We start from the raw sequence: 23,636 nt of genomic DNA on the forward strand, positions 1-23,636 counted from the left end.
AGAGTCTGCTCCCTGTCCCCGTGCCCTGTGGAGTGTTCGCTTTCCAGGTCAAGGGCAGCTGCTCCCCCCAGGAGGCTGTGTGGATCCTGAGCAACCCACCAGGGCCTGGGTCTGGCGGCACCACACCTGTCCCATTGAACAGGTGCCCCTGCAGGCAGTAGCCCTGCCCACCTGGCTTCCCAGCACTGGCACAGCCGGTGTTCAGTGACCTCTGTTGAGGAAGGACAGAGTCTGGGCTGTGGAACTATAGGACCTGCTATCAGGCTGACCCATGCCCTGAGATGGGAGGTTGGACCGGGGAGCTTGGTCCCCAGCTGTCCAGGACGCCTGTCCCTCACCCATAAAGGAGGAGGCCCAGCCGGGCTTGGTGGCTCATGTCTGTAATCCTAGCACTTTGGGAGGCCAAGGTGGGCGGAGTGCCTGAGCTCAGAAGTTCAAGACCAGCCTGGGCAACACAGTGAAACCCTGTCTCTGCTAAAATACAAAAATTAGCCAGTCATGGCTGTGTGCACCTGTAGTCCCAGCTACTCAGGAGGCCGAGGCAGGAGAATGCCTTGAACCCGAGGGGCAGAGGTTAGAGAGAGCCGAGGTCGCAGCACTACACTGCAGCCCTGGTGACAGAGTGAGACTCCGCCTTATTAAAAAAAAAAAAGAAAAAGAAAAAAAGGGGTCCCCGCTTGGGACAACTGTGGCCTCTCAAACTCAAAACTCCCTGTGCTTAGGGCTGGGTGAGCGGACTGTGGCATGCAGGGTTATTTTACAGCCGGCGGCTGGCGTGATCCACGGCTTCAGGCTTCCCGGCACGTCGGTCTCCGCTGTCTGCACCTGTGGTTTCTGCCCAGCGACAGCCAGGCTGGCTCCGAGCCCGGACTCCCGGAGGTTAATGGACAGACAATCATATTCCCTAGAATTGGGTCCTGAAGTCAAGGAAGGGGATGGGGACGGGGTCACTGGAGAAAGGTTCGCCAGGCAGTTTTATTAGCCGGTCCGTGACCTCAGAAACGTCTTCCTCGGAACAGCTGCCCCTGGAGCCCGCCGGCCGTGGAAATGCGGTGTTGATGGAGACCGAGGACGCATCCCGGGGAGGAACAAAGGGTCTCCGGCCCCTGGCCTTCGCCGCGGCCTTTCACCTGTTCTGTTTTGGTGGCTGGAAGAACATTGACTGTTGTTTTCTGGAGTCAGAGTGAATTATTTACTGCGGAATGAGGAACTGCCCTCGGAGTACCTCTAGGAACACGGAGGAATTAGAAAGTAGATTTGTTTTCCTTAATAGCTGTCTTTGTTTTTCCTGGAGGTGTCCTGGGAGACCGGATCTCAGCACTGCAGCTTAAGGCAGGGCCGGGTGTGGGGTTTGCGTTCTCCTTCACCCACTCTCTGCTCTGTCGAAAGCCCCCGCCCTCGGGAGTTGGCTTTACCTGGGTGCCCTGGCTCAGCCCGAGGTGTTGTCTGACCCTGCACTGCCCTCAGGCCTCCCTTCCCAGGACCTCAGCCCGCATCCCATCGGCCCAGCCTCCATCCTGGCTGCTTCCTTCTTCCCTCTGGACCTGTCTGCAGACCTTGGAGTTGGGAGGAGGCCCCTGGGCAGGCGGGGGTGGCAGCTCCCTCTGTCCCTTTTAGCCTCTCCCTGCCCTTGCACTGGCTGTGACCATGGCCCCAACACTCAGGCAGCCCTGGGGTTGGGGGCCCTGCACTGGGGAGAGCATGGGGACTTAGCCCCAGAAGGAAACGGGTCTCACTGGCTGGGTTCAGCCACACAGGTGAGCCGCCGGCTGCAGTTCCAGCTCCAGTGTGTCCCAACCTCCAGGGAGTCAGGATCCCCAGGACACAGGTGGCCTGGATAAAGCACCTGATCCCACATTGGGCACACAAAGGGAGAGTAATTCGAGCTTCTTCGGGAGCTGGGGACAGAATCCTGGGGTGAGGGGGCATTGCCAGAGGGTGATTATGGCTCAGAGCACCGGTCCCTGGAGCCTCCAGATGCACCCAAACTTGCATTCTGAAAGGGTCAGGATGTGCATGGCCCAGCCAGGCCTCGGGGATGAATACAAGGCACCAGGCAGGCTTCCTTATACACCCGCCTCAGCCCCAGGCCCCAGGCCGCAGGCCCCTCACAGCATGGCACCGCACTTCCAAATGCAACCTGCCTGTCTTCAGCTGGGCTCTGCGGGGGTGCGTGAAAGCACCAGGTTACTTTGGTTGAACCAAGCAGTGGCCCAGCCCTAGCCCCAGACCCCGGGTCGGGAGGCAGGTGTGGGGGTGTGGCCCGTGCTGGGCTCCCTCGATATCTGTGTTGGTGCCCAGGTAGGGTGACGGAGCTGGATGCCACACTGAACCAGGACCCGTGCTGAAGGCAGAGGGAGGCCAGAGCAGGGGTGGCCGGAGGAAGGTCGCCCTGTCCCAAGACATCCTTGCTTTAAAACACTTCCGGATTTGCCAAACCCAGTGACTCATTCACCAAATTATGAAACCCCGGCTTTACGCTGGCTACTGAGTTGGGTGCTAACAGACATGGCAATGCACAAGACTCAATTTCTCCCATTCTCGATAATACTTTTTTTTCTGTTTACCTTTTTTTTTTTTAATATGAGCCATTCAAAAGGACGTGAGATGGAATCTCATTGTGGTATGTGTCACTTTTTGTATCCTAGCCTTGGAAATCACGTAGCATCGCCTCTGCTGAGGCCACAGCCCTGCGGGGATCTCAGGGCAGGGGGCGCAGCCTCTGTGTGTCAAAGGAATGTCACCGTCTCATGGTAGGCACCGCACATCGGGGAATACTGTGCCCAGTACGTGCAGCGTGCTGCCTGCCAGAGAACTCATCAGCATTTCGACAAGCTGGCGTCTATGTAATTTGGGAGTTCCCTCCACGCTCACCTCGTTTGTATGAACCTTTTCTCAGTTATTTAGATTAAAAATACACACTAAAATTAATAATATTTAAGTTGAATGCCGTCTCATTCTAGAAATGACTCAAATGTAGTGAGAAGCCCCGTTCATTGTATTAGACGATGCAGGTAAAAAAAATAACTTCTTATGTTTACAAATTATTTGTCAACGTGTATAACACATTCGCGCGATTTTAATCTAGTGTTGCTAATAATAATTGTAAGAATAACTCAACCTGGGAGAATTGGTTTTGGTATTCCGAGCCCAGTGGCACCTGGAAATGAACAAAATCAATTTATAGACGTATATATCTGAATATTGTGATACGGATTATAACAGGACTGTGAATAACATCTTCGAAACATGAAATCTATTACCTCGGTGTGATTTTGTGGAGGACTGGCGTAGAAATATGAGTGTGAGGTAATAAATCAGTGCTTTAGTTTCCGTCTCAACTGTAAAACAAGAATTTACTCAGTTCTTTAAAAAACAGACGACACCTGACACTGAGGGCCGTGTATTTAGATTTCATGACAAACACTTTAAGTCACGATGCAACGGTTTTGTTTACTATTTACCATACATTGAAAAATATCACAGTTTTGCAAATGCAGTGTGATGTGAATTGTAGATGTCACCATTTTAATTATTTTATTGTAAAGAATGAGACATAACGTGTTCAGCACATAAAACATCACACGTATCTTAATTAAATGTCTCAAATGAGCAGCAAACACCGGGGCACAGAGGAACCTGTCCCTGCTCCAACACACCTTAAATGCAACACCCGACCCCAGCCTGCTACTCTTGCCCTGAAGGCATCTGCACCCCTGAAACACTTTAAAAACGCACGAAGTTTACCATCTGAACATCCGCCCGGAATGCCACGTGCAGGGGGGTCCTGCAGCCTGTGTCTGGTCTCTCGTGCGGATCGTGTCTACGATTGTGCCCTGTGTGTGCAGCTCTGGACTGCTGTAGGAATAACACATTCAAACTTCTATAATGTGTGTGGTTTTCACTTTAAAAAAAAATTAAGCTCTGGGATACATGTGCAGAGCGTGCAGGTTTGTTCCACAGGTATACCTGTGCCATGGAGGTGTGCTGCACCTGTCAACCATCATCTAAGTTTGAAGCCCTGAGGGCATTAGGTATTTGTCCTAATGCTCCCCCTCCCCTTGCCCCCCACACCTGGACAGGCCCCGATGTGCGATGTTCCCCTCTCTGTGCCCATACTTATAAGTGAGAACATGTGGTGTTTGGTTTTCTGTTCCTGTGTTAGTTTGCTGAGAATGATGGCTTCCCTCTTTCTATGTCCCTGAAAAGGACATAATCTCATTCTTTTTTTTTTTTTTTTTTTGAGACGGAGTTTCGCTCTTGTTACCCAGGCTGGAGTGCAATGGCGCGATCTCGGCTCACCGCAACCTCCGCCTCCTGGGTTCAGGCAATTCTCCTGCCTCAGCCTCCTGAGTAGCTGGGATTACAGGCACGCGCCACCATGCCCAGCTGATTTTTTGTATTTTGAGTAGAGACGGGGTTTCACCATGTTGACCAGGATGGTCTCGATCTCTTGACCTCGTGATCCACCCGCCTCGGCCTCCCAAAGTGCTGGGATTACAGGCTTGAGCCACCGCGCCCAGCCATCTCATTCTTTTTTATGGCTGCATATTATTCCACGGTTTTTGCTTTTGTGTCTAAGGAATCTTGCCCTGCCTGGTCATGAAGTTACCCTCTCTATTACCATCTAAGGGACATCCTGCCTTGCTTATCTTTTTAGGATTATAATCTACCTGAATTTCATTTCTATATGTGGTGTGAGCAGCAGTTCAAATTCACTTGTATTTTCTCACACAAACACTCAGTGATTCAAGCAGCATTTGTGTAAGGCCCCCTTTCCCACGCCTTCATGGGGTCACCCTTGTCATGATTCAGAGCCTGTGTTTGCTGGGCTCTGCCCCGGGCTCCTGTTTCTCCCCCCTCATTTCTGTTGAGCTGTTCTCGCTTCACACACACCCTCCGAATGACTGAAACTTTATAGAGAGTCTTGATTTCTAACGGAGAAATCAAACCACCTGCTCTTATTCAAGATTGTCTTTCAGTTGCCACAAAGCAACAAAACAAAATAAAATTCAGTCGGAATGTTCGTTGGGACGCATTGACTCTACGACAGCAGCTGAATGCTTGGAGAAGTAACATCTCCAAATGCAGCTCAAAAATCCATGAATATGTCCCCCCATTGACCCAGGTCGTCTTTCATTTTCCCATTCGTGTTTTATGATCTGCGCAGAGATCCTGGGCATATTCTGTTTGGCTTCTTCCTACATTTTTTGATATTTTTAGAAATTTTATCTTTTTTACATGTCTTTCAAAATCGATTGTACTGTTTAGAAAAATATCAGTTTAATTTATATTGACCTTGTACTCAACAACCTTGCTAAACTTGTGTGTTAATTCTAATAGTATAATTGTATTATTTGTTATTTTCTATGTAAGCAGTTATATTATCTGGAAATAATGACAGTTTTCTTTCTTTCTTTTCAATTCTTGCAGATTTTATTGATTTTTTTTGACTTCTTGCTCTGGCCTGATCCTCTGCTACCTTTGACTAAAACTGGACGGTGACGTTCCCTTTTTTGCCTCCAGCTTCAAAAATACATCTTTAACATTCTTTTCCATTTTTAGATACTTCCTGTGGGTTTCCCTCTCTCTCATTTTTTTTTTCTTTTCATTGTTGTTGTTGAGCTTAAGAAAGTTTTCTTGCCAGGTTTGGTGGCTCATGCCTGTAATCCCAGCAGTTCGGGAGGCCAAGGTTGGGCTGATTATCTAAGGTTGGGAGTTCGAGACCAGCCTGAGCAACATGGAGAAACCCTGTCTCTACTAAAAATACAAAATCAGCCAGGCGTGGTGGCTGGTCCCCTAATCCCACCTACTTGGAAGGCTGAGGCAGGAGAATAACTTGAACCCAGGAGGCAGAGGTGAGCCCAGATCCCACCACTGCCGTCCAGCCTGGGCAGCGGAGGTGAGCCCAGATCCCGCCACTGCCGTCCAGCCTGGGCAAAGGAGTGAAACCCCTTTTCCTTCTACCTTGAGTTTGTTAACAATTATGTTTTCGTTTTTGCTTTTGTGACACTGTTGAGAGGGTCCTCTGATTTTTCTTCTTTAATTTTTGAAGATCACGACTCTCATTTATTGGGAGGTGCTTATACGTTCAAAATTGTTATATCCAGTAGTGATTTGAGCCTTATTCGTAATATCAAGTGAATCTCTATATCTTTGGGACTTTTATCTGCAGCCTTTTTCAAATAGCAATTGTGCTACACCAACTTTATTTCGCTTAACCTTTTATGTGATTTCTTGCTTCTTACATCTTCTTCCTTTAAACTTTCTGTGTCCTTTTATTTTACATGGACGTCTTGTAAATGCTCTACAGAAGAGCGCTGTTATTTTATCCACTCTGAAAACGAACTGCCTCATAAGTGAAGCACTTGACTTACGTGTGGCATAACTGATAACATATTTGGGGTTAGTTACAACCTCACGTAAGTGTCCCACCTGCTGTCGGTCCCTTTCTATTCATTGCTTGTTTTAGGGTGGAAAGTTATATGGCTTTTTACTACTGCTTTGTTAGACATCTTAAAAATTGTGGCACGCATTTTGGATCCAGAAATGTCTCATATTAATGGGTATTTTACCCTCTTTTCTAGTAAAAGAAATAACTTAGAACATTCGAATGTCATTGACCCTTCTCTCTCCGTGTGCTTAGATTTTCATGTATTTAAATGCTCTGTTTTAAATACCTCAACATATTATTAGTGTCAGTGTTCACGTCTTCTTTCATCTCCAACTTCCCCTGTTGGATAATTTTTTGATTTTTTTTGAGACGGAGTTTCGCTCTTGTTACCCAGGCTGGAGTGCAATGGCGCGATCTCGGCTCACCGCAACCTCCACCTCCTGGGTTCAGGCAATTCTCCTGCCTCAGCCTCCCAAGTAGCTGGGATTACAGGCACATGCCACCATGCCCAGCTAATTTTTCGTATTTTTAGTAGAGACAGGGTTTCACCATGTTGACCAAGATGGTCTCGATCTCTTGACCTCGTGATCCACCCGCCTCGGCCTCCCAAAGTGCTGGGATTACAGGCGTGAGCCACCGCGCCCGGCCCTGTTGGATAATTTTTTAAACTTGCTAATGAAGGTGGATGATTTTTCATGTGCTTATTTTCCAGAAGACACAAACAGTCATTCCACTGTGTCTCTTGCCTGTTTCCTAGATGCTGACGTCGCTTTGTTTTTTATTATTGAGTTCGAGAGTGCTTTATATACTCTGGATATTAATTTTAGGTCATTTATGTGGTTTGCAAACTTTTTCTTCAAGTTTTGAGCTCAACTTTTCATCCTCTTAACGATCCCAGAGCAAAAGGTTTTAATTTTGATGCGGTCCGACTTCTCAACGTTCCATTTTGGGAATCTTGCTCTGAGTGTCAGGTCTCAGGTCTCCTGGCCTATCCTGAGATCCTAAACATTTTCTCCTACGTTCCTAGCACATTTTCTTTTATTTTATTATTATTATTATTGAGATGGAGTCTTGCTCTTGTTGCCCAGGCTGGAGTGCAATGGCACAATCTCAGCTCACTGCAGCCTCCGCCTCCCGAGTTCAAGCGATTCTCCTGCCTCAGCCTCTCGAGTAGCTGGGATGACAGGCACACGCCACCACCACATCTAGCTAATTTTTGTAGTTTTGGTAGCGACAGGGTTTCACCATGTTGCCCAGGCTGGTCTTGACCTCCTGACGTCAGGCAGTCCACCTGCCTCGGCCTCCCAAAGTGCTGGGATTACAGGTGTGAGCCACCACGACCAGCCCCTTCAAAAGAATGAAGTATTGCTAAATCAAAGTTACAAATGATTAATATTTCTGTTAAATGTCATTTTAATACCAAAAGTAGTCTCGAAACGTATAAAGTCCTGTGTCATTCTTCTACGGTGTGGACTCTAGTAAGGAGCACGTTGGTGACATGGCCAAATGTCTTCCCTCCATCATGTCAGGATGACTGTGGGAATCAAAAGTCTGAATGGGGCTGGGCGTGGTGGCTCAAGCCTGTAATCCCAGCACTTTGGGAGGCCGAGGCGGGTGGATCACGAGGTCAAGAGATCGAGACCATCCTGGTCAACGTGGTGAAACCCCGTCTCTACTAAAAATACAAAAATTAGCTAGGCATGGTGGCGCATGTCTGTAATCCCAGCTACTCAGGAGGCTGAGGTGGGAGAATTGCCTGAACCCAGGAGGCGGAGGTTGCGGTGAGCCAAGATCGCGCCACTGCACTCCAGCCTGGGTAACAAGAGCAAAACTCTGTCTCAAAAAAAAAAAAAAAAAAGTCTGGATGGGAATTGCCTTTTGACCATAAGGCTGGGCTGGAGACCCATCGGTCCTCTGCACCCTGTGCCAAGCCCCCCCATCAGACTCAGGTGAGCTGTGGGGACCCGAGCAAGCTTTCTCCTACTCATATGGATAAGAAGAGGTGAAGACACTTGCTGGTCAGGATACCTCCTGAGCCCTGGAAAGCATCGACCCCAGTTCACGTGTCCTAACCCCTCCTCTGTGCCTCATACGGCTGAACTTTCTAAAGTACCGACCACAAGACGGCCCCGTGGCAGCCTTCCTCTCACCCGTGTTAGAGATGTGGAACCTGGTACATACACAGATGGGAGCACAACCCTCCCCGAGCTGCAGAGACAGCGACAGACGTGAGATCCCACACCAGCTCTGGCTGGACCAGGGAGGAGTGGATGTGTGTTGGCAATCAGGGTACCCGCCCACCCAGAACCTGAAACACACGTGTACAGTCACCTGACAGCTATGCAGAAACATACCTGAGATGATCCCGTGACCATTACCACATGGTCCATGCAGTAGGAGAAGGCTTGACTCAGGACAGAGGTTGGGGTCTATGAGCCATGGTGGGCAGTGTGTGTCTTGTGTCCCCGGAGCGAACAGGGCTCCCTGTCATTAGCTGTTCAATGAAAGGCCTAATGTACAGTGTGTAAAAATCCCCCTGATATTGTTGACAGGGCATGGTGGCTCATGCCTGTAATCCCAGCACTTTAGAGGCTGAGGTAGGTGGATCACCTGAGGTCGGGCGTTCAAGACCAGCCTGACCGACATGGAGAAACCTTGTCTCTGCTAAAAAACACAAAAATTAGCCAGGCGTTGTGGCACATGCTTGTAACCCCAGCTACTTGGGAGGCTGAGGCAGGAGAATTGCTTGAACTCAGGAGGTGGAGGTTGCAGTGAGCCGAGATCATGCCATTGCACTCCAGCCTGGACAACAAGAGCAAAACTCTGTCTCAAAAAACAAAACAAAAAAAAACCTCCCCCCTGATGTGGTCACCTTTCAGAAACACACTCTTTTATTAAGGAATTAGCAGCAAAGCGAGGTGTGGGGCGTGGTGGCATTTGGGCAGATTCTCAGGACCCTGCCGTGGGCAGACAGGATGTCCATGGTCCGAGGAGGTTAGCGGTGGGTTGACCCCAAGTCGGAGCAGATCAGAGCCTTGCTCAGCAGTGTGTGTTCTGCGGGTTTGGGCAGCCGGCCTCTTTCCTCTCTGCTCCCCTGGGGTCCTCACATCCTCCTTGTCCCAAGGGTAGGTGGCACTGGCGTCTCTGTGGCCCGCCACTCACAACCTGGGTCTACGGACATCCTGTCTGCGCATGGCTGGGTCCTGATCATCTCCCCAAATACCGCCACGCCCCACAACCCGCTTCGCTGCTAATTCCTTAATAAAAGAGTGCGTTTATGAAAGTTGACAGCATGGGGGGGATTTTTAAACGCTGTACATTAGGCCTTTCACAGGGAATAGCTAACGACAGGCAGGCTCAGCGGAACAGCGATTTCATCTAACATCAGTTTCGGGAAAGTCAATTGCAGGGTTATTGCCGCAGATTAAATTAGCTGTATTTGGAGGTCACCTCCTGTGGCTAGATTGAGAGAGACAGATACACAGCAGCAAAACCTATCAACGGGGTATTCATTTCACTCCACAAACAAAGATATTATGCCCCGCCCCCGAATACTTTAAAAGATAAGCTTTTTCTTAATCAACCCCGTCTCCCAGACTTCACGGGATCCTGAAGGACAAAACTTATGTCCTCGTTTTCCTTTCTCAGTGAAGCAGACTGGAACGGTTTCTGGAGTGAGCAAGTGGAGGGTTCGGGGCCATGCCCAGTCTTCCCGTGAGTCTCAAGTGGCACTTGAAGGAAACACTCAGCGAGGCCCCCACCGGACCACACATTAGAGCTCCCAGGGCCGGGTCCCGCATGGTCCCGGGGAAGGGGACCTACATCACTCCCAGGGTGAAGCCAAGTGGCCCCCAGAAAACATCTTCCCACGGCCTAACTGGGAACCCGGAGTGTGAGCTGGTTTGGGCTTTGTAGATGTGAGTCGGGAGGTCGGGATAAGGAGAGCAGCCCGATTCGCCCTGGGGGCCTGAATCCAAGGCCACGAGTCCTCATGGGAGTGTAGAGGGGCCAGACACATGCAGGAGACTGACAACGGGAGCAAGGAGAGGGGTGGCTCCACAAGCCAAGGACCCTGGAGGCCACCGAGAGCCGAAAGAGGCAAGAAGGACCCCTCCCCCTCCCCACCCCACAGCACCCTTGGAGGGAGCAGGCCATGGGCACTGTGGTTTCCGAATTCGGCCTCTGTGCAGATGAATTTCGTGGTTTCAGACACCAGTTTGTGGTGCTATGTGGTGGTGACCCCAGAAAACGCAGGCAAGGCCCGGGAATCAGCATTTTACCAAAGTCCCCACACAGGCCCTGCACACTCTCCCCCTTCCCTCCCTGGCTGCCCTTTGCCTTCTAACCCCGTCACCCCTCGGGAGGGTCTGTGCCTTCCCTAAGGCCTGGGGACCTCCCACCCAGCCAGCAGGACCTTCCTGTCTGGGACCTCTCCGGCACAGCTCCCCAGAGAGGCCCAGTCTGGGGCCTGCTGTCCACTCAAGGAGCTGGGCAGGCCCCACGGCCACGCCGTCTGCTAGGCTGAGTTGCAGCTCTGTGAGGCTGGGCTGCCCTGCAGGACTGACTCCCGGCTCAGCACTGGCTGAACCCTGAGGCTGCTGCCGGGATCAGATTCCAGAGCGGGCAGAGGAGAAAAGGCTCTGGTGGGAGCCCTGGGTTTTGTTTGTTTCAAATGTGCATAATTTTCCTTTCTCCCTCCCACACCCTCTGCTCCTCCCCCTCCTCCTCCCGATTCTTCTCCTCCTTCCCCTCTTCTCCCTCCCACGCCCTCTGCTCCTCCCCCTCCTCCTCCTCCCTCTTCTCCCTCTCCTTCCCTTCTTCCACCCTCTCCTCCCCCCCCCCCCCCCCCCCGTCTCCTCCTTCTCCTCCCCCATCCTCTTCTCCTCCTCCGCCTTTCCTTTACTCCTCCTCCCCCTCCTCCTCTTCCTCCCCACTCAGTGCCCTGTCTCAGTGGTCCTGCTGTCTCCTGCGTGGCTCATTCTGGAAGCATCTTCGGGGGCTGCTAGCTCCCCAGCTGTGAGCAGTGATTAATAGGCCCATCCCGGGGCAGGCAGCCCTGACACAGCTTCGAGACGGAGTTCATTTAGGGCAATTTTAAGCGGAGACTAATGACTTTGATTAAGCTTCATGGTGCTGACGGAGAGGCTGGTACCAAAGGTAGCAACCTGGGTTACCCCATTCATACGAAAGATCCAGAACAGGTTGGTAGCAGCAAAAAAACAAATACTAGGAGAGAAACTGGGCAAGGCAGGGGCCTCGGGGGGTGAGCCAGGAGCAAGGCCCCAGGTGGTCAGGCTGTGCCCTTGGCTCTCAGGTGCTCTGGACCCGCCCAGGTGGAGGGCACCTGCCTTTCCACGCCCACCTTCTCTCCCCCGCAGTGCTTTCTTCTCCCGGTGGGCATCTAATCCCAGGGACTGCGGCTAGGGTGGGCGGGGGCTTCAGGGAAGTGGAATGGATGCCTGGCCGGGGTCCAGGCCGCTCACCAGGCCATGTTCGGAAGGACCCCATGTCTCTCTCTCGCTTTCAGCCCTGGGGACACTTGGTGGCTCTTGCCAAAAGTTCCACCCAGCACCCCGTGTGTGCTCCTCTCCCACTCTGGGGGTGTGGAGCTGGGGCTCCTGAGACTTCCATCTTTGGAACGTTTTTCCCAGCGAGTCCTCTTCCCTGCCGCCTCCTCGTCCAGGGATGGCGCCCGGAGAGCCGTGTGTGCAGCTCCACTCAGTCCTCAGCCACATGGGGGTGATGAGATGGCTCACCCAGCCCAGCCTGTCCTGCTGCCCATGCTGGGAATTTGGGTTTAAAACAGGGAGACTGCAGGTGTGGACTGTGCAGGGCTGGAGTATCTGCACCAACTCAAGATCTCCAGGCAGGCTTAGCTGGACGGAGGGTCGGAGGGGCCACAGAGATGGATTCGTGGTCGCTGCAGCTGCATTTCACAAGATCCTCCAGGAAGAACTAAGCTAAGGAAAGAACCAGCCAGCCGGCCAGCAGGGGTGGCGAGAACAGAGGCAGAGTGCAGCAGTTAGGACGCCCGCAGGGTTTCAAGAGGCCCAGATCGGCCGAGGCCGGTGACAGCGCCGCCCCACAGAGGGACCCATCTAGGGTCAGCCCCTCAGGAGGCTGATTGACAATTGCTGTGAATTAACTCAGCTCAGGGCAAAGATGCATCCAGGCGTGGCAGCTGGGACAGCTTTTGCTGTGGACACAGTGGCCCAGGAAGGGAGAGAGACTGGGGATGTGGACCCCTCATGGCGACCACGTAACTGGAGCAAAAGATCTGTGGTTAAATCCACGGAAAACGGATGTGGTCACCGTGGCAGCAGACACAGTCTCTCTCTCTGTCTCTCTCTCTGTCTCTCTCTCTCTCTCTTCCTGTCTCTGTCTCTCTCTCCCTCTGTGTCTCTCCCTCTGTCTCTCTCTCTGTCTCTCTCTCTTTCTCTTCCTCTCTCTCTGTCTCTGTCTCTCTCTCCCTCTGTGTCTCTCCCTCTGTCTCTCTCTCTGTCTCTCTCTCTGTCTCTGTCTCTCTCTCCCTCTGTGTCTCTCCCTCTGTCTCTCTCTCTCTCTTTCTCTTCCTCTCTCTCTGTCTCTGTCTCTCTCTCCCTCTGTGTCTCTCCCTCTGTCTCTCTCTCTGTCTCTCTCTCTCTCTTTCTCTTCCTCTCTCTCTGTCTCTGTCTCTCTCTCCCTCTGTGTCTCTCCCTCTGTCTCTCTCTGTCTCTCTCTCTCTTTCTCTTCCTCTCTCTCTGTCTCTGTCTCTCTCTCCCTCTGTGTCTCTCCCTCTGTCTCTCTCTCTTTCTCTTCCTCTCTGTCTGTCTCTGTCTCTCTCTCCCTCTGTGTCTCTCCCTCTGTCTCTCTCTCTGTCTCTCTCTCTCTCTTTCTCTTCCTCTCTCTCTGTCTCTGTCTCTCTCTCCCTCTGTGTCTCTCCCTCTCTCTCTCTGTCTCTCTCTCTCTCTTTCTCTTCCTCTCTCTCTGTCTCTGTCTCTCTCTCCCTCTGTGTCTCTCCCTCTGTCTCTCTCTCTGTCTCTCTCTCCCTCTCGCTTTCTCTGTCTCTCTGTCTCTCTCCCCCCCGCCCCCCACTCTCTCAATCTTCCTTTCTAGCTCACGTTTCTGTATGCCTGAGCCTGCTGCCACTGCCGACTGCCATGAGGACGTCTGCAAAGCTGTGTCCCTCCTCCTCAACATCTGCACCGAGGTAAACACCACCGGAGCGGACTCACTCACACACAGCTGGAGGGAGGAGGCACAACTGTTTCCTCTATCTTTAAGGAGGGCAATTTCTCAAGCTCTATAAAAAGCCTTTAAATGGGCATGATGTGACCTAGAAATTTCATTCCTAGGATTTTGTCCTAAAAAATATATAGATATATGCAAAGAATTAGCTATAAAAATGCCCATCTCTGCCTTGTTTGAAATAGTAAAAACTTGCAAGCAAACAACGTTTTCGACATGTGACCATCCTTTAAATCCGTTAAGGGGCTCTCTGTAACATAAACCCACCGTGGCCACTGAGGGTCATTTCATAATAATGGACACAAGATGATAATTTAAAAAGGGATGATTTCTTCAGTGTGGCAATGGTGACAGAAAATCACATTTACAATGGAGAGGCACTGGGCGCAGGGGCTCACACCTGTCTCAGCACTCTGGGTGGCCTAGGCACGCAGATCACCTGAGGTCAGGAGTTCAAGACCAGCCTGACCAACATGATAAAACCCTGTCTCTTCTAGAAATACAAAAATAAGCCAGGCTTGGTGGAGCGTGCCTGTAGCCCCAGCTATTCAGGAGGCTGAGGTAGGAGAATCGCTTGAACCCAGCAGGTGGATGTTGCAGTGAGCCGAGATCGCACCACTGCACTCCAGCCTGGGCGACAGAGTGAGACTCCATCTCAAAAAAAACATTAAAATTAAAAATTAGAATGGAGGGAGATGGTGCATTCCCAGGAGAGCTGTGTGGTGGAATATTATGCAGTCGTGAACGGGAATGAAGCCTGGCACAGCTGTGAGGTGGATGAGCCTGAAAACATGGTGCTGACGGAGAGGCTGGTACCAAAGGTAGCAAGCTGGGTTACCCCATTCATACGAAAAATCCAGAACAGGGTAATCCACAGAGAGGCACAGATCGGCAGCTGCCCACGCATGGGGTCCTGGCGCTGAGGGTTCCTCTTGGAGTGGTGCAAATGTTTCAGAAATAGAGCTAGCAACCAAGTGCTCCTGCTGCCACACGCTGCGCTTCAACACGATTCATTTCCACTGTGATCTGTCTGCTCTTGGACGGCGGGACCCCTGGTGTCACCCCTGTGTGCTCTGGGAGCTGTGCGGGACCCTGCCTGCTGGCTGGAGCTTTGCGTGACTGTTAATTGTCTTGCTCATGGTCAGGCGCCCGCTCAGGGCCAGGCCAGCACCGCTGCCCGTCTGGGCCGGTTCTGCCTTAGTTCTCCCACCTGCATTGGAGACAGTCGGGCCCTTGCCAGCCCATTCCCTGCCCAGCACAGTGTGTTCTCAAGGCTGGAGCGGGCTGCAGGTGCCATGCCGAGGCCTCTGAATGGGCATTCCAGGCTCCTCCTGCCTGCAGGCTGGTGTTGTACTGGTCACTCCCTGTAAACCAGTGCTCCCACTCTCCACGATGGAGCCGCTGCTGACTGCCAGCCTGGGGGGACCTGTGGGGCAACAGGGGGCAGCCCTGTTCACCATGCCGGCTCCCGTCCATTGTCAGCCATGTCCTGGGTGCCCGTGACGGTCTCATGTGGATGCCTGGTTTTGCTTTCTGGCTCGGAGCACACAGAGGCATTCCCGGCCATCACCGCAACCATCAGACCTGCCGAGCCACGCAGAGGTGCCTCCCGCTGGGTTGGGGATCAGTAATTCCTGGGTTTTTGGGAGGAAATCCTGTTTCTGGAGGAAAATGGCAGCTCCTCTGGGGAAGCTTGTTTGAGCCTTGGGGCAGGCTGGGACACATGTACATTCACACATGCACATGCAGGTGTGCACAGGCACACACACGTCCCCCCATACTTGCACACACATGCACACCTATGCGTGTCACACACATTAATGCATACACATGTGACCTCACACACATGCACGTGTGCACACTCACAGGTATCCTTGCACTCTGGACATGCATGCAAGCACATGGGCCCTCACACATGCACACACATGCACACCCACATGTCCTCACACACATGCACATAAACATACACATGCACATGTGTGCACACTCACACGTGTCCTCACACTGTGGACTTGCATGCACACGAGTCCTCACACATATGCACACACATGCACACTCGCACGTGTTCTCACACACATGCATACACGTGTATACACACAGGTCGCCAGGTAGGGCTGTCCTCCGGGCTGTGCCTTGTGTTGGCCATCCTGCCCCGCTGTGTCGTGGTCACACTTCCAAGGAGGACTTTCCTGACTCAGCTCCTGACTCAGCTGTTTCTGGGCTTCCTACCTGTGCCTCCGTCCGGTCTGCCATCACCCTCCTCTGGGACCACAGCTGACTCCCCATCAATCACTCCTGCCTGCTAGAGCCAGGCACCGCCTCCTTCCCCTCCATTTTCCTGAGTATTTTTGCTTTTACTTTTCTCAATGAAGGTTAAATCCCCTCAAACTAATCCCAGAGAAAGCAACTCATTAGTATTTTTATGGCGATTGCATTTGGATATTTTTGCCATAGTAAGTTGTCCTGACCATGTGAATTTCCATTTTTGTTTTTTTTTTTCACGAATGCCGTGAAGTCGTCTTCAGGTGGGTCTTGCCGACTTCTTGCTAAATGTATTGGTGGGTATTTTATCTCTTTTGTGGCTGCGGTAAATGGGGCCTCGCCTTCCGTTGTGTCTCCTGACTGGTCGTCGCATCTCGCCTTGCAGCCCATGATCCTCTGAATGTGCCTCCTTCAGACTTCAAGACTGGATTCCTTTAAGAGGCAAAGACCGTAGCTCAAATCCTCCTGGTGTCTGGCTGAAAGTCTTGCCCTTCGTAGGGGAAAATGGAAGTGGACCAGGAAATGAGAGCATGGGCCTTGGACCAGGGGCTCGGATGTGCAGGTTCGTCAGCTGCACACAGCACATACGCCGCTCGCAGGTCTGGATGCAAGCGGGGGCAAGCGCAGTGTGAATGCTGGTAGGGCCCACGTCCCTCAGGTGCGTTGCTGTCCCTGGAAGACTCGGGGCTGGCAGGGAGGAACCAAGAGGACTGTCACCATGAGCTGAGACCCAGGTGCAAGGGGGTTCCCAGGTGTGGAAGTTCCCAGAGTCAGTACCCACCAGGCTAGTCCTGTGTGGGGCACCCTGGGGTGACGGCCAGCTCCCAAAGTCACTGCGATGCCCGGGTGCGTGTTCTGTCTCTAGAGACGATAGTCTGAGAGGTGGGAGGGGGGCCTTGCCAGACCCCTGCCTGGGTCCCTGGCTCACTATGAGGGTTTTGCTTTGGAAAGTGGCTGAGACACACACCTCTGAGCTGGGAGAAGGAGGTGGGAATGGGAAAAGGGAAAGAGGGGGCTGCGAGGAACCGCAGAAGGTCCCTGCTGCAGTGCTGTCCCAGGACAGCTGCAGCACAGGCATGGGGCTCCTGCAGGCTCCTGTATCCCCAGGGTGGAGCGTGCACAGCCTTCACCACCAGAAACAGCAAAGAGCACGAGAGGGGCAGCCTCACGGTCGCCTGTGTCGCCTCCTAGCATGGCAGGTGCACTGCTCTCCCCATCCACCTCCCCACCCTCCTCCCTCCACACCCTGCTGGATAGCTTTTCCTCTCTTTCCCCTTCACCATCTAGAAGGGACTTCCCCGTAAAGTAGCCTTGGCCTGTGGGCTTCAGCCCGGGACTGGGGCCTAGGTGCTGATGGGGAAGGCAGGGACCCGTGGAATCAACCCATCCTCCCCAGAAGAATCAGAGCAGGCTCTGAGCAGGGAACAGCACTGGTGCGCCCAGGGTGGACTCTGTTGGGTGTTTGAACAAATGCAGGCCTGTGAGTGAGTGAGTGAATGGCAAAGGGACCAAGGGCATGACACGTTTGTCCTCCAGCCCCCAAGACTGAATCTCCGCAGCTCCTCCCGGAGCCCAGTGCTGCCTGCAGAGCTGTGGGGCCTGGGTGTGAGGATAGATGGGAGAGGTCCGTCCTGCCCTGGCCTCCCCGTGAGCTCCAAGGCCCATGAGCCTCACTGCCTTTGTCACTTGTATCGTTCTGTTTTCACAGTGCTGTCAAGAACTGCCCAGACTGAGTCATTCATAAAGGAAAGAGGTTTGATTGACTCACATTCAGCTGGGCTGGGCGGCCTCAGGAATCTTACAGTCATGGTGGAAGAGAAGGAGAAGCAGCACCTTCTCCACCAGGCGGCAGGAAGGGGACGCGCCGAGTGGAGGGGAACGAGCCCCTTACGACACCATCAGCTCTGGTGAGAACTCACTCCCTATCATGAGGACCGCACCGGGGAACCACCCCAAGATCCAGTCACCTCCACCTGGTGCCTCCTTGACACGTGGGGGTTACGGGGATTGCAACTGAAGATGAGATTTGATGAGACACGGAACCCAACCGTATCTGCACTAGAGGAGTTCCAGCCACACAAGCCTCTGCTTAAAGTCATGCGAGCTCCTCGGGCTTCAGAGGTGCGTGGCTGGGAGATCCATCTCTGCTTTCAGCGAACTCCCGGGAGGAAGCGGCTGCCCGGAGAATCTAGAGCTGCTCGGACAGCGGGGGGAGAGGAAGGGCTGTTTCTAAACATGAGGGATGCGTTTAAGGACCACACACCCACACTCCAGGAACGCCGGGGCTCCTCAACTTCCTTCTTAGCGATGCTTAAATTCCACCAGGCTGTTCCGGGTCGCAGGACCCCCCCAAGTGGCCTCTATCCCTCCCGCTGCATCGTGGGGCCTCTGGTCTTCAGTTCTGGGCTGTGCTAGGGGAGGCTTTGCAGATGGAGCTCACAGGGAGGAGAGGGGACCCTCTGGCCTTCCACAGTGAGGCTGTGTCTTATTCCTCAAAGCTCCCTCAAAGGGTGGGTGAAGTCGCCTGCCTGGCAGACAAGAGAGATTGTGTACTGTGCAGGGGACGGGGTGTGGGCATGCTGTTCCTGCAGGCAGGGGGGCGCCCAGCAGGCTGCGAATGCTTTGGGGGTGTTAGCAGTCTCGGAGATGAGGCGTATTTAGTTGTCTCAGTCAGGAGAGTCTGATGCTTTGAGGGGAAACCGCCCCCTAATCACCGGCACAGGCCCTGGACCTGCTCCTGCCCAGCACTGCAGGGCAGTAACGTTAGTGAGGTGCATGGATTTCTGTTGAAAGAAACAGGAAGATTTATTGACTCGAGAGGTTTCTATCGATTCCCGTGGAAGCAAGGTCAGCGTGCGCCTGCAAAGGAACGCTGCCCCTTTCCTGAGGTGAGGAGTCAATATTTGCTCTTTCCTGGCTGTCACTCCACAGCCAGGCCACCACTGTCCATCCTCAAGGTTAATCCAGTCGGCAGCTGCGGGGGGACCCAAGGACAGAGGGAGAAGACCCGGCCACAGCCGGGAGCTGCAGGCCTCCAGGATGCCCGGGAGGACGCCAGGGACAGACCACAGATCCAGCACTGGACCAGCCTGCTGCTCCTGCTGACACCCCGCATTGAGATTAAAGACTCCGTCGCTCCAGGCTCTGCCCGGGTTTCGTCCCCAACTCAAGGGGCACCCCTGGTGCACACCTCACACATCCCGTGTGAGGAAGGAGAAGTGCTGAGTGGAGGGGAACGAGCCCCTTATGACACCATCAGCTCTCGTGAGAACTCACTCCCTATCGTGAGAACCACACGGGGGAACTACTCCCCCCTTTCATCCCTTGGTCAGTAGCAGATGAGGCCTGAGTGTCTCTCAGCAGAGCAGGGCAGGGGCTCGGCACCCTGTCAGACTCTGCAGGGTGTCTGCTCCTGAAGCAACTCCTGAGGCCACATGCCCCCACAATCTCACATAGAGCTGGGAGGCATGTGGGGAGAGCACCGTGGTGACAACCCTTCTGGCTCCTGCAGGCTCCTGCCTCCCAGGGTGGAGCGTGGGGATGAAGCAGGGAGCTGCCACCTGCACGTCAGAGCAGAGAGGTGCTGAGGTCTGAGATGGAAATGGTGTCCACCTGGGCTCCAGACCCATTTCCCTGCATGCCCGGGGGGCCTGGTGACCGCAGAACCTTGGCAAGTTCAGAACGATACTGTGTGTGGTGATTTCTGGAGCAGGGATGCTCTCCACGGAGATTTCTGGGCCTGAAACCCTCACCTGGACTAGTCCGTACATCACGGAGGCCACGCGTGATGGCTGCACAGCGCCCCATCAGCTCGCCGGCTGGGCTTCCTCCTGCGCCTGAGCCTGCCCCTTCCCGCGGAGAGATCTGTGTCTCCTCATGGAACAGGCCCATGAGAGCTTTGTCCGGGCCCCGGCCGCTGCCTCCTGTGAGCCCTCCAGCTCAGAGCCTGCCCATCTTCACAAGATCAGAATCAGTGCAAGCACCCGTGGGTCACTCGTCCTTGCCGGACCCAAGGCCTCACTGAGCCAGACTTCCTGTGTAACTCTCAGCTGCCAGGCCGTGCGGGGTGCTGGCTGGGCCTCAGCCCCTCCTCTCATCTCTAAGGCGTGAGCTCTAGGAGAACAGGGATGCGTGAAGATCCCAAGCCCTCTGCCTGCAGCTGGGGAGTCCCAGCGGTGCTGTCCTGGGAGGTCGGGAGGGTTACTAGAGAGAAAGCAGGAAAAGCCACCAAGCCATCACCTGGTGCACACAGCCCAGAAACAGCCTCCCTCTCCCATCTAAAGAGGAGAACAGACGGGATGGAGGCAGAAACCCCAAGGGGCCCGTGAATCCCTGAACACTGTCAGCGTGCTCCAGGTGGCTTTTGGGGTGCTTTCAAGCTGCCGGCACCGATGCCCATGTGTGTACTTGGGGAGCACAGCTGCGAGCAAGTGGGCATGGCTGGCAGCACTGTCGGTGCCAAGGCCACAGAATGTGGAGAAACCTGCAGCTGTAAGGGGCATAAGAGGGGAGCCTGGGGGCAGCATGAGGGACAGAGGCTGTGGGATGCACAGAGGAGGGCGGCGGGCACCTAGCGGGCCTGTGGGGCAGGGAGGTCTCCTGGGGCAGTGACTGCTATGCTGAGGCCTGGAGGTGTCGCTGCTTTTCCCGAGAGGGTTGCCCCACAGCCAGGCGGTCAGCCAGGTGTCCCCGACAGCACTTTGAGGGTAGTCTAATGTGCCCCGAGCACACAGCTCCCCAGATGGACTGCACCCCACTTCCACGTCAACTGTGCGTCCACTTCCTGGTGACAAATGGGCAAGAGAGGGCGTCCCCTGTAATACTTGGGGAACTGCGCCAGCTTCCTGGGGTCACTAATGGCACAACCCCAGCCCTTCATCAACACAGATGGCAATGCCCCAGGGGTCTCCTAACCTGGGTGGGACTCCAGGCCGCAAAGGCTGTCAGCAGGGTGGGCACGCAGCCCCAGGATTGTGGAGGGCGGGCAGGCTGCCAACCCTTCCCCGACACTGGGGTGTCTGAGTTTGTGCTCGCAGGAGGGAGGGAGGCAGCGTCTCTGATCCCCAGCACTGAGCGTACCAGGTGCTCAACAACCCCTGACACATGAACGCTGCCAGATCTGTCCGTTCCAGGGTTGCCGAGAGCAAATCCAGGCACGAACAGAAAGCTCCATCTCCACCTTCCGTCTGACTGTTTTTCCTTTCCAGTGGCTGAGAGCAGCTAATGGCCCCAGCCCGGCCCCTCCCAGAGCCTCTCCGCTTGAGGTGGGGAAGTTTGGATGAGAAGGCGCTTGCCTCGAGGCTGGCGCCAAGGGAGGCAGGAAGAGAAGCAGCCATTCCTCCGCCCAGAAGCCAGACCCAGCGGCTGTCCCTGGAGGATCAGAAGAGCCTGGCAGTGGCCTTGGCAAAAACAGATGCCAGCTTGGGTGCTCGAAGCTGGGGCTGAGTGGCCGATGGCGAGGGGACTGGACAGGAGGATGGCTTTCCCACGGAGCGTGGCTCGGAAGAACGACAGAGATTCTGGCAGGTCAGTGGGACGTGGAAGTAAGAAGGCTCCTGTGTGCTTTTGTGATTGGTTTTAAGGTGGAAGAGACGTGAACATGTTCAGCAGTTTGGCAGAGTGGGCAGGAGACAGAAATGTTGGAAGACAGACGAGATGGAAAACTGGAGAAATGAGATCCCAGAAAAGAGGACAAGGACAGGCTGGCAGGTGCAGGACCCGGACGAGTGGTCCCAGGCAGGACAGGTCTCAACACCCTATTTCACACACAACAGCAGGTGCTGGGTGCCAGGAGAAGATGGAGCCCCAGCCACGTGTTGGTGGGTAGCTGGACGGAGGGAGGTTCCTTGGCGCTGGGCGCTGGGGAAGGAAGTGACTCAGGCCTCAGCAGCCCTCCTCAGCCCTTGGCGCATTGGGGACTCTGTTCATGAAGAGCGAGGGGGACTTTCCAAAGCCGCGGGTGGGTCAGGGAACCCAGGCTACAGGACCACAGGGCCAGGGGCATGGAGGCCTGGGGTGGGAGCTCCTCCTCCTAGCACATGGGAACTCTGGAGGTCTCCAAACTGGGCGATGAGACAGGGAGGCTGGGTGGGGAAGGCCACCCCATGTCTCTAAGGAGAAGAGGCTGGAAGCAGTGGGCCAAGAACGGTGGGGCCAGGTGTCCCAGGGTCCAGGTGCCCCAGCGCTAACATCCACCCAATGGAGCGGGGTAAGTCACCAGCGGGGTGACCCTGCCCTCACCCTGCTCACTGGAGGGGAGCCCTGGAACTCTTGGGGTTTTCCCAGAAGCAGGGACCACAACCGCTCCCCACCTCGACACCTGGGAAGAGCTGTCGTCATGGAAACCTCCCTGTTGTCTGACTAAATTTCAGAATCGGGAATATTTTAGTCAATCAAGAAATTCAATTAGCTGAATGACATTTATTAACGCACCGCGATGCAGCACTAGTTCCTGCTTTTGGGGAGATAATTGCTGTATTTGTGGAGAAGTGCAATTCAATATTTATCAGCTGCTGGTTTTCGGCAAATGAATGATCTGTTAAAAATACTCTCCTCAGGAATGTTTTTACTCAAACCCACTGACAGGTCTGTCCTGTCTCTGACTTGCCCGACTCACCTGGAGGTTGGTGTGTGTCGGCGCTGGGGTGCCGGGCTCTGGGCAGGGCTTCTGCCTCAGAGAGGGGCTGCGTGTTCTCAGTGTGAGGCTCCAGGCGCCTCCGTGGCCCACATGCCGCTCTCTGGATGAAGGTGCCCCCTGCTAGCAGCGCCGCCCCAGCAAATTCACCTGAGGGCTCAGACCTGGATGGTGTATTTGCCAGGGCGGTGCCTGCTCTTGCTGTGTGCCACTGTCTCTTACCCAGCCTCAAGGCCACCAGCCCACAGGAGGACCTGCTGCTGTACCCACTCCATACCCATGCCCTACACCCTGCACCCCACACCCTGCACCCCATACTGTACCCCTCCCTGCACCCCACACTGCACCCCACCTTGCATCCCACACCCTGCACCCCACACCCTGTACCCCACAATGCACCCCACCCTGCACCCCACACCCTGCACCCCACACTGCACCCCACCCTGCACCCCGCACCCTGCACCCCACACCCTGCACCCCGCACCCTGCACCCCACACCCTGCACCCCACACTGCACCCCACCTTGCATCCCACACCCTGCACCCCACACCCTGTACCCCACAATGCACCCCACCCTGCACCCCACACCCTGCACCCCACACCCTGCACCCCACACTGCACCCCACCCTGCACCCCGCACCCTGCACCCCACACCCTGCACCCCACACTGCACCCCACCCTGCATCCCACACCCTGCACCCCACACTGTACCCCACCCTGCACCCCACACTGTACCCCACTGCACCCCACGCCCTGCACCCCACACTGCACCCCACACCCTACATTCTGCACCTCAAAACCCACAATCCACACCCCAAGCCCCACACCCCACATTCTGTACCCCAAAACCCACACCACACACTCTCCACCGTGGGCACTGGGGGCTGACCGTGCAGGGCAGGGGCTCTTCCTGGCACTCACCACCTGCACCCAAAGGCAGTCCTGACGTTTCCTGTTTGGTTGGTGGCATATTCATTGAACTCCACCTGTTTCAGAAAACACGCATGGAGAAGATAAGGCTGTCCAGGCTGACATCTGTGCATCATCCCCCCAACCCCCATCCTGGCAGAAGAAGTCTCACAGAACCATAAGGGACATTTGTGGGGACACAGGGAGCAA

General features: G+C 54.3%; 1 protein-coding gene across 3 annotated transcripts in view; it reads left to right on the top strand.

Annotated features, from left to right (window-relative positions):
• The window catches only part of TAFA5 (TAFA chemokine like family member 5), a 306,441-nt gene extending 284,011 nt beyond the window's left edge, over positions 1-22,430 (top strand). Inside the window, exons 4-5 of one of the 3 annotated variants that reach the window (XR_013527484.1) lie at positions 16,269-16,541; positions 17,592-22,430. Coding sequence is in view for 1 of the 3 variants with exons in the window: in XM_054242696.2 (XP_054098671.1) it covers positions 17,592-17,627 (36 nt within the window). In the remaining 2 variants the exon portion in view is untranslated. The remainder of the gene's footprint in view (positions 1-16,268; positions 16,542-17,591) is intronic. The other 2 variants (XR_008475380.2, XM_054242696.2) reach the window with 2 other exon arrangements.
• The last annotated feature ends 1,206 nt before the right edge of the window (positions 22,431-23,636 follow it).

The sequence above is a fragment of the Callithrix jacchus genome, chromosome 1 (genome assembly GCF_049354715.1).
Source record: "Callithrix jacchus isolate 240 chromosome 1, calJac240_pri, whole genome shotgun sequence".
In the NCBI taxonomy this organism is placed as follows: domain Eukaryota; kingdom Metazoa; phylum Chordata; class Mammalia; order Primates; family Cebidae; genus Callithrix; species Callithrix jacchus.